The sequence below is a fragment of the Empidonax traillii genome, unplaced genomic scaffold, assembly GCF_003031625.1.
Source record: "Empidonax traillii isolate 1590-97213 ecotype Southwest subspecies unplaced genomic scaffold, ASM303162v1 scaffold1261:size185688, whole genome shotgun sequence".
NCBI lineage: Eukaryota > Metazoa > Chordata > Aves > Passeriformes > Tyrannidae > Empidonax > Empidonax traillii.
Genome location: NW_020956454.1, coordinates 32255 through 43076, shown reverse-complemented (window position 1 = coordinate 43076; position 10822 = coordinate 32255). Strand labels below are relative to the sequence as shown.

Here is a 10822-nt window from a genome sequence, read left to right as displayed (position 1 = left end):
GGGATACACGGGATGGAGCTCCGGCTGCTGGCTCCCGGCCATCTCCTGCACGTACAGCCTCCCCATGGCATTGGATGCCCCCATCATCAGCTTGAAAGGAGTCTTACATTCCGGCATCACGGAATTTGTAATTCCTTCGTGCGGTTTGTTCCTCGCCGACCGCGGAGTGGCTGCTCGAGTGGGAACTACCGGAGTCGCACCTGGTGTTACAAACACACAACCAGTCACTGTTTGGAAGTGCAGTTATCACAGGTTTCAGTGCGGAGCTACGCCGTGTGAGAACGTTCCTCAAAGCAAGGAGGCCTTTGGCTACACTTTCCACAGGAATGGAACCTCAGGCCGCTGGAAGGGCCTACCTTAAATTTAACACCCCATATAAACATGGACAGCTGGAAACCTTTCCCCTGCCCTTCTGCCTTCCCTAACCGTCACCTCCAGCATCCCACTCCTGGATTTCCAGCACCAGCCCTCTGGCAGGAGCAGGAAGTTGCTATCGCAGGGAAAAGGAGCCTCTGGCACCATCTATTGAGGACAGGAGGAACAAAGCCCAGCCAGGACTCAGGCTCCTTTCCCAGGTCCTGTCCCAAACGCTGGCCCTGATGAGGGATTCTGGATGCTTCAGGTGTTTGTCTGCAGGATAAAAGCCTTGGGGACATTTGCACACGTTGACACACGAACCCAAGGGAAAAATTCCCACTTTGGAGCCCAAGGCCTTCCTACAAACACGAGGCCACTTCCCATCTTTATTTAAATTTTTTTTTTTTTCCCCCAATGTTTTACTTTCAGAATATCACCACGAGCAGCTCCAAAGTCTGGGGGGACTTTCTGCCAGTTGTGCTGCTCTGGGAATTTGCAATTCAGCACGGAGCCCCTGGATGTGCCAACTCCAGTTGGGAGCTGCAAATTTCACGTGCAAAGGAACTCAGAGGTGCCTTGAAATTCTCCTGCTCTCAAGAATCCCGTTCCCACCTCTCCTTCGGCCTGGGCAGACTGACATTGCTGCCTGTTTGCACAAGCAGCCACATCAGCACAGAAACAAACATCTGACCTGTGCCAAAACACAACCAAAGTCTCCATTTAAGGGGACAGAACTCAAGGCTGAACTGCAAAATAAAACCAGTGTGAGAGGCTGGAACTGAACAAATGGTCACATGTAAGGGTGTGAAAACGAAAAGATATTTTGCTTACAAAGGCCATTTATTGGGAAATTTTCTTCTTTGCTTAGGGCACAAAATTCTGACCAGCAGAGAAGGCAAAAGCACGTGAATGTCACTCATGTCTTGAATATATTTACCTGTTTTCACCTCCTTCATTCTGCTAAGTTTTTGAAATCAAGAATTCAACTTAAGTGCTACTCATCAAAAAAAAAATGAAGGAGGAAAAATGCGTGGCACCTCGGGAAACTGTGAGTTAGAAATGAAATGACATTGAAAAAAACCAATTTAAACAGAGGTTGAAAATCCTAAATGTCAGTGTGAAAATCAGTCCTATGACCAGCGTGGGAGGGATGAACTTCACATTCATCAGCCCCATCCTGCCATCTTTGATCCCTTGCTGTCTGGGTGCTATTTCTCAATGATTAACAGCTAAAAGTTTTTTTTTTTTTAGGTGAACAACCTCTCAGTTATCAGGATTTTTGTTACACCTTTTCTTTCACCCCAGAGCTCGGCGATCCCCCCACTTTTACCACGTGGTTTGACCTTCTCTTGTTTTGGTAACACCTGTCAACTCCAGCCACCAACAAATTACCTCTTTTCTTTTTTTTTTTTTTTTTTTTTTTTTTTTTTTTTTTTTTTTTTTTTTTTTTTTTTTTTTTTTTTTTTTTTTTTTTTTTTCTTTTTTTTTTCTTTTTTTTGTTGACATGGATAATTAAAATGCTAATCCAGGTTGGTGCCTAAAAATAATCCTTGAGAAATTACAGTGGAGATCTCCTCCGCTGTAAATTCTCCTTTACAACACAATTTCCCATTTAGCCACGTCCTAATCCCTTCGTAATCACTTTATTCTGCTCCTCTAATTTCCCATGTGACAGAATATCAGACATATCGCCACAGTTCCACGAGATGAGGGTTAATGTCTTTTCTTTGTTCTAGAACAATCTGATATCTTTTCCAAGAAAATCACGCTCTTAAGGCTGGGAATGACCTGATTTAGACTCGTTTTCCACCTCTCTATCTCTCCGATCACTCCATTTATTCCTTAAAAACCTGTTTATTTTTGCACTCACAGACACATCAGACTTTTGGGGGTGGTTTTGCATGGTAATTACAGGGATAAAATTAAGATTACTGAGTGGTTCTGCGGGATTTAAGTTTTACTCACTTGTTCCACCCCCAGGGCTGGTGAGGACCAGGGAAGGATGAGGTGCTTCCATGCTTTTGTGCAGCGTGGCCACAGCAATGATCTTCCTCTTGTGGATGCATAGCTTGGTGACATCTTCATCTGCCTTGACATCTTCAGCAGTTCTCTGCTTCACAGCAGCTCCAGGATCGAAATTAAACACCTGGGGGTGAAAATTCCAGCGTTTAAACGACGATGACGGGCACAAAACTCACCAGACACACCTAAATTTGACACAGGACACACAGGAATTTTCCCTCTGGTCCTCAGAGCTCTTTGACTGCTCCTACATCGCCCAAGAGGGGGGAAGGCAGAGGGGAGATTAACTTTTGGATTTCAGGGTATAACTCTGGGTGGACACTAGTTGTTTTATAAATACATGTATCATGTGAACAGAGGTCAAGCCATGGCATAGCACATCAGCTGGCATCATAAATATTCCAGTAAAGACCCAAAATGCTGCTTTTGCTTTACCTTGGGAAGAACAAGAGGACATTCTAGGCCACACTTGCACGTTCCATCAGTCAGCAAGTAAGTCTTCACCTGCTCCAAGCAGGATAATAAAGACCCACTGGGACTGTAAAGGAACAGAAATGATGAATAAAAAGCTATTGGATAGGTCATGACTTGCACCTGCCAGTTTAAAGACTCACAAGGAGAGCTGATATTTACTGTGGTTTTTTTTTTTATATTATTTCTTGCTTTTTGTCAAGAATTGTAACGATACTTATTAAAAAACACCACCACCACCCCCCTCAAACATATTTTAAAACTATTTTAACTGAACTGTTTGTCAACGAAAAGATCCAGGGATTCACGAGGTTAACCCACTGGGTTTGTTTTCAATGGCAGTTGTAAAATAGCCCCATTTTTAACACAAAAACTACCCAAGTGGAATAGTTTGGATCAGGAAAAACGCTGGAGAGTCGAAATTCCAAACAAACCGCCTAAAACCCGCCGCGGAATCGTCTCCTCCCGCGCAGGGACCGAGTCCCGGCTAAAGCAACATCTGCAAGCGACACTTCCAGCTCTGCTGACAGTTCAAATCAGGGATTTATTTGCCTGGAATGGTTATTTTTGGAAGAAGTGCTCGGGCTGAATGTGTGTAACAGTGACAGTTTGGAGGGTGAGGAAGATGAAAGAGCAAACCTAAAAATAGGCCTGAAGTGACAGGTCAGGAAGTCAAACCTTGCCTGTCTGGGAGCCTTGGGGAGGAGGGGGAAAACTACTCTTGATTTCAATTTATTTGGATTTCAGCTCCAGACTGCTTAAACCACGGTCCCTTTGGACTTTGCCAGCCTGTCCTGACTGTGCTCAGCTCCACACTGGAAGATGGAACAGCTTCTTCCCGCGGGATTTGCTCCGGACCATCCCATCTGCACCCGGAATCTCCACAGACGCTTTCTGTGGTGCCTAAAAAATTTCACGTTAAATACGCTCTGGAGTCAGGATGTCCTTTTATTTGCACTGCCTAAATGAAAAAAGGTTCCTTTTTCTGGGATATTTCTGGAATAAAGCAATCTGAAATAACCTTCCTGTGCAGTTTGCCTGGACACACATGACCACTTCGGGCTCGAGGAGATCCTGGAGCCTGGAAAAAAACCCCCACACTGTGCTGATGATCAGAGGGTGTGAAGGAAGGTCAGTGCAGTGGATCTGTGGGACGTGGGATCCACCATCCCTCCTGCACACACAGCCAGGGTTACCTGTCCACAAGAAACCACCAGATTTTTAAAAAAAAAACCAAACATTTTTTTCCCGTTCCTGGGCCGAGCTGTAACCGCACAGTCCCTTCTGTGTGCACAGATCTCCTCACACTTCTAATTGCACAGGATAATCCACAGCTTCCTTTGTAAGAATCCATGGAATCAGGGAATGGTTTGGGTTGGAAGGGACCTTAAGCTCATCTCATTCCACCCCCTGCCACGGTGGAACACCTTCCACCAGCCCAGGTTGCTCCAAGCCCTCACCAACCTGGCCTTGGACACTTGCAGGGACGGTTCAGGCCCTGCTTTAAGGCAGCAGCACAGCCCTGAGAATCAACTCAGTGCTTTTACCAGGTAATAAAAACTAGTTAATTAATGGATTTAATCTTGATTTAATCCAGAGCAAGCGCTGCCAGCTGCCAGCAAAGCCTGTGTGCTTTACAGGGGAGCACAAACACAGAGTCTTTATTCAGCTGGGATCATCTATCCTGCTTAAACCATGTCAGATCTTAATATATCCACTAATTTTCCCTCGGATAGCTGTGGAGTCAATATTGTTTGACCTTTCCCTGTCTCCATAAATGCTGTGCACACGTCGGGGCAGAGCAGGATTCAATCCTTGGAGATGCAGCTGCCCTGGCTGAGCCCTGTGGATGCTCCATGTCAAAAGCAGGAGATGGGACTGTTTGACTTCCACCCTCTAACCACGGAATTAAAGGATAAAAAAAACCACATGGTAAGAGGGCAGAAAGAACACAACCACCCCCAAAGCTGTAGGAAGTGCATGAAACTTAGACCTGCAGAAAAACCAACTTCAAAAGCAGGTGGGATCACGAGGTACATAAAAATCCCAAAGCACTTTATTGTCCTGGTGTCTGGATTTAAAGATTACTGGGAAAAAAAAAAACCCAAACTAACCCAACTGACCCAGAACTTTTCCTTTCTCATTGATTTTGAACTCAGGCCCAGTAAATTAGAGCTGTAATGAGAAGTGCAAGGGGAAGGCGATTTCTCTCCTGACACGGGGTATCGCTGCCACGGACTGGGTTTGATTTCTGCTAATTGGGAACATCAACAAGAAATCCCGCGATGCATCTGATCTTTTATGGTGGTTTAGTGTAAAATTGGAGCGGGGCTTTGGCTCATTAGAGGGTTTTGTCTTGGTGATACATGAAATGTTGGGAAGGACCGGCTATTTTAACGGAATGAGATTAAGCAAATAACAGACTGATCATCAGGTGGACCCTTGTGATGCAAACCTGCTCTGCCCACATTTTTGTTAAAGCTGACTCTGATCTTTTTTCCCAATAGCAGTTAATTTACAGCCTGTTTGTCTGAACGCATTTATTTAACACCAATTTCACTGCATTTCTTCGTGACCGTTCCGGGGTGAGGCAAAACAAACAAAAAAAAATCCGATAAGCTACAAAAATAAACAAATAAAGGAGCTAAAACTTCGGATTCAGGCTCATGTTCCTGTTTCTTTTCCCACAGGAGAGATGTGAAGAACCCACAGGAGTAAATCTCGCTGGAGAACAGCAGCGACACTGAACACAGAACTTCCATGGACATAACCAAAATGATGGTTTTTGGAGCTACTGAGGAGCCACAAAAGTCCTACAGGTATTTAGTAGTTACGTAACTTAAATCCCCTTTCAAAAGAATCACAGAATCTTGGAATAATTTGGGATGGAAGGGACCTAAAGATCACCCAATCCCACCCCCTGCCCTGGGCAGGGACACCTTCCACAGGCCCAGGGTGCTCCAACCTGGCCTTGGACACTTCCAGGGATCCAGGGGCAGCCACAGCTTCTCTGCCCAACCTGTGCCAGGGCCTGCCCACCCTCCCAGCCAGGAATTCCTTCCCAATCTCCCATCTCACCCTGCCCTCCCTCAGCTTCAAAAACCCCCTTGGAAAACAACAGGCCCGTGAAGTTCTGGAGCACGAGCAAAGGAGCTGAGTCCCACATTTACAGCAGAATCCACTAATTTAACCCCAAAACTCCAAGAGCAAGGAAAGCAGATGCCCCTGGGGCCACCTTACCTGATGTAGAGAACTCCACTTTGGTCCACCCGCCGCTGCCACCCCACGGGAACTTGCACTGCCGGTGGCCCTCCGTCCGTGTCCCCTCCGTCACACTCCTTCCCACCGTTCATTTTCCCGTTTCTGGCTCAGGAGTCTCCAGAGATATCAACAGTGGGCTGATATCCTCCTCCTACATGTCATCCTGGCCTCCCAGAGCAGGCCCTGCAGCTGATCCCAAACCAGACAAAGTGCACCGGGAGGCTCCAGCTCAGTTTGAAACCAAGTCCTTCCGAGGGGCCATTTTCGGTCGAACGAGTCACTCTCCCATTATAATCCACATTAAATATGCAAGGTTTAAACTCCTTATCTATTCATAAGGACGAGCTACAAGGGATAAAAATTAGTGCTTCCGACTTGGGAAAATCATAATTCACCAATCCTGTGGTTACCTGTCAGAGAGGAGGGGTTTTTTTTTTTGGGGGGGGGGGAAAGGAGGGTTTTTTTAGTTCCCCAGGGTGGCTCCGAGCTCGAGGACCGGCCCAGGGAACTTGGACTTGGTGACAGCTCCTCTCATCTTCTACAGGCACGAGTCAGACCCGACCCCTCCAGGTGTTACAACACCCCTTTCTGGGCCACATCCTTTCTGCTTGCTCTTCGCCTTCTGCTCGCTGTCCAAGTTGTCTTCTTGAGCTTCTTTCATGACTCCTTGGCTCCAGTGAAACAGCCTGGAAAACACGGATGGGGAGGTGTTTACAGCTGCAGGCATCTCAAAGGGCTTAAAATCAACGTTTTCAATGGCAGTGGAACCACTAAAACAAGGCTTGGGGTAAATATAAACCTGCCAGCAAATTCTATTTACAAGTGCATCTTAGAAGGAGCAAGAGTGAGGCTGCTGTTGCACGGTTAATGTGCAGTTTGGGTGAATTAAGGGACGCCTCTTTTCACTGAGTATTTTTTTCACGTATTCTTCTGTTCAGAACTACCAGCAGATGACTAAATTAACGCCCTTTAAAAATTGTTTATAAACCTGAATGAATTTAATGTGGAGGGAGCTGCTTCCGGGCCGGGTAATATCCATAAAAATGGGAAACCGCTGCATTCGGATTAAATTTAAATAATCATCTTTCCAAAAATTGTGGCATAAAAAGGGAAAATGCAGCATCAATGCACTGATCTCTGAATACCTGGGAAACAATCTGAATATGCCCAGGAATAATTCCCCCCCACACTATGATTTAACTCTTCATGACAGAAGTTCAGAATGATGATATTCCCCCAAAATGATGTTATTTCCCCAAAAACAGCTCTCCAAGTTGACCAGGTGAGGCTGAGCTCTTGAGCCTGGGCAGTTTGTTAGGGTGAGACAAACATGGAGCAGGGGATTGAGACAGCAATAAACAGCAAATCCTAAAATTAAAAATATAAGAGGCACTGATGATGGTTTTCTTTGGGATCACGTGTCAATTCTGCCTCGTTCCTGACACTCCTGTTATGCCAACACGTTAGGACACAGTAAATGTTACAGACCTGACTAATTTTAGTAAGAAAAGGTGGTGTTTTTTTAAGCTAGAAATGGAATATAAAGACTTAAGATCCCAGATTTCTGCATAACACCACAGTAAATCCACATTTAACAGTAGCAACAGCTCCTTCCTTCAAGGCCACTAAAGGAAGACTGGAGAGAGGCACAAATACCGTCCTGGGAATGGTTCCCTCAAGCCCCCCCAGCACAGAACATCCTCTTTGGATGTGCCACTTGAAAATGGAAAGCTCCAAATGCTCCATGGGGAAAGAAAAAATCCCTGGAGCATTTCCCGGGATGAGGAGCAGGTTGGGAAGAGCCAACACAGGGACACCTTGTCCAAACAATCCAGCCTTCAATCCCTCGGTCTGCGACACAGGAATAGGATTTGGAAGCTCTTGGCAACAGTTCAGGGCTCGCCCAGGTTCTCAGATCAGGAATCCTGGTGCTGGATTGGTTTTATCCTGATTAAGGAGGGAGCAGATGATGTTCCATCCAATCCAATCCAATCCAAGGCCGAATTTACCTTATTGCTGAATTCACTGCAAGTCCCGTGGGAGGCTAAAATAGGGGAATAATTTCCCTGTTCCTCTGAACGAGGATTAACCTTCTGTGACAAAGACAACACCAGGAGTCACAGATTTAAAACACTGGGAGCACAGGGGACAGGGAAAGTTGCTCAGCTCAGCCCTGCCTTGCCATGTTTTTATGAAAGAGGGCAGGTTTAGATGAGAGGTCAGGGAGAAATTCCTGGCTGGGAGGGTGGGCAGGCCCTGGCACAGGTTGGGCAGAGAAGCTGTGGCTGCCCCTGGATCCCTGGAAGTGTCCAAGGCCAGGCTGGAGCAATCTGGGCTGGTGGAAGGTGTCCCTGCCCATGGCAGGGGCTGGAATGGGATGATCTGTAAGGTCCTTTCAACCCAAACCCTTCTGGGATTCTGGGATTCTATGGAAAGTAAGAATTGATAAAGTGGAATTTATGACATTTATTTGTTCTCAGCTCTTAAATGTTTCAGGCATTAATGGCTAAGGAGCAAATTCCACGTGGATTTCCACAAAGTGCAGGCAGCAAAGCCCCCAGTCCTTACAGCACCCCCTGCAATGGCACAGGGAAGAGGTGCCCATCCATGTTTTGGCACAGAAATCCACCGCTAATCCCCACGTGTGTTATTTCATTTAACTCCATAACACCAGACCAGGGACTTACAACTCACCAGGAGGAGAGGGAACAACCTCAGGCTGTGTCAGGGGAGGGGCAGGTTGGACATCAGCAGGAATTTCTCATGGAAAGGGTGGCCAGGCCCTGGCAGGGGCTGCCCAGGGAGGTTTGGAATCCCCATTCCTGGAGGTGTCCCTGGCACTCAGTGCTCTGGGATGGGGGACAAGGTGGGAATGAGGCACAGGGGGGACTCTGTGACCTTGGAGGGCTTTTCCACCCTCAGTGATCCTGGGATTCCATGAATTCCATGACTGCAGAAAAGCCCCATCTCTCGATGCACCATTTGCCCTTTCCCCATCCAGAGGCTCCCTGTGCAGCCCCTTGGACTGGGATGGAAAGGAGCTGATGCTGGAGCAAGCCCAAGGAATTCCTGACACTGGATCGCACCCAAAGGCCTGACTCTCATCAGCCCCTGCAATAAACACCTCTCCCCCACAACCTCCCCGCAGCTCCAGACAACCCCTCTTATCTCCCCACAACGTTCCACACCCCAATCCCTGACTCCCTTCCCCCGGGAGCCAGGACATGCCTTTTAGATTTGGGGGTTGCACTCCAGGTTCATTACAATATCCTTTGGAATATTTCACTGGAGAACTACGCAAAAAACGACATCGAATTCTTCCCCCTCCCAACCCCCCCCCTTGGAAAATTTCTCCCTAATTTTCATATGCTGAAGGTATGTTTTCAATTTTTAATGTGGCTCTCTCACTCTAGTATTTTTTTTTTTTTTTGAAATGTTGCGTTTTAGGGCCTCTCTGCACACTCAGCTGTTCAGGTTTGCTTTAACAACTCCTTTGGTCAAGCGGGGAAAAGAGGAAACTTGGTATGAAAGTGAAAAAAATTTGAATTAGATACAAATTGTCTTGAGTTCTGATCTGTTCCTTATGATGTGATTAATATTTATTTTATTAATGAAGGGGCACATTAAGACAGATTTTGACAGTCTGGTATTGCAAAAATATGGAATCATCATGGAATCCCAGGATGGGTTGGGTTGGAAGGGACCTTAAAGCTCATCCCATTCCACCCCTGCCACGGGCAGGGACACCTTCCACCAGCCCAGCCTGCTCCAACCTTTTGAGTAAAGAATTTATTCCCAGCAAAATATAATCTAAATCTCCCCTCTTTCAGTTTAAATCCATTCCCCCTTGTCCTCCAATTACTTTTGATGCTCCACTACTTTTTTCCCCCCTTGAACTTTTAGTGGTGCCCAACAATTCCAGGGATCACAGATCACCTATGGAATGGCCACATTTTGGGAATGAAGCTCTGCAAACCCTTGGAACACACACCAAACACCCCTTGGGGACACAAAAATCACACCCTGATTTTTGTGGCTTCCCTTTGCAGCACAGAAAAACCTGTGAGAAATGAGAAACCAAATCAAATTATCGGGGTTTTAGAACCAAGAAGAAATTTTACCTTCTTACAAAGCATTATTGGCCATCCCCTCAGAGTGAAAAGGGGTTTTCAGTTGGTTCTGGCTCTCACATCATTAATCTGTTGAAGTCTATCAAAGCAATCAGCTGGGATTCTCCTCTATCATCTCATCCCATGCAAACGCTGCATCACTTTTTGGGAACTGCTCTCCCACTCGGAAAAGCAGCTTTCTCCCGACTAATTAGACCAGTGGTGAATATTTGATGAATCTCCTATTTTTAGGAGATGATTCAACCAACAAAAGTGTAAAGGAAACCTTCCTTCCTTCAATCTTCCCTCGTTGTGTTGGTCTCTGGGACCACTCCACGGCTGGACACGGGATTTCCACGGGATTTCCACGGGACAGAATCCAGCTTTTGGGCTGAAGAGACACCTTTATCTTACTCCTAAATACTCATTATTGAGAATATGCTGCCAGCTCTGAATAACTGCATTAAAATAATACATTTGAATCCACCCTTTCGAGACCTTCCACGTGCCCAAAACACTCAGAGAGCGTCTCTGAAAGGGTTTCCACAGGTAAAAAAATAAAAGCCACACATCCATAATAATAAAAATAATTTAAAAAAAAA

At 46.1% G+C, this 10822-nt stretch overlaps 1 protein-coding gene and 1 long non-coding RNA gene across 3 annotated transcripts in view; both read right to left on the bottom strand.

Annotated features, from left to right (window-relative positions):
- The window catches only part of MBD5 (methyl-CpG binding domain protein 5), a 28600-nt gene extending 22068 nt beyond the window's left edge, over positions 1-6532 (bottom strand). Inside the window, exons 1-3 of the mRNA XM_027906221.1 lie at positions 6091-6532; positions 2815-2917; positions 2323-2503 (exon numbers count right to left, since the gene is read on the bottom strand). Of these exons, the coding sequence (XP_027762022.1) occupies positions 2323-2503; positions 2815-2917; positions 6091-6203 (397 nt within the window). The 5' untranslated portion in view covers positions 6204-6532. The remainder of the gene's footprint in view (positions 1-2322; positions 2504-2814; positions 2918-6090) is intronic.
- A 198-nt stretch (positions 6533-6730) lies between these two features.
- Positions 6731-10822, bottom strand: part of LOC114069442 — a 22233-nt gene continuing 18141 nt past the window's right edge. For both annotated transcript variants that reach the window (XR_003573777.1, XR_003573776.1), the window contains exon 5: positions 6731-6797. This is a non-coding gene — a long non-coding RNA (uncharacterized LOC114069442). The remainder of the gene's footprint in view (positions 6798-10822) is intronic.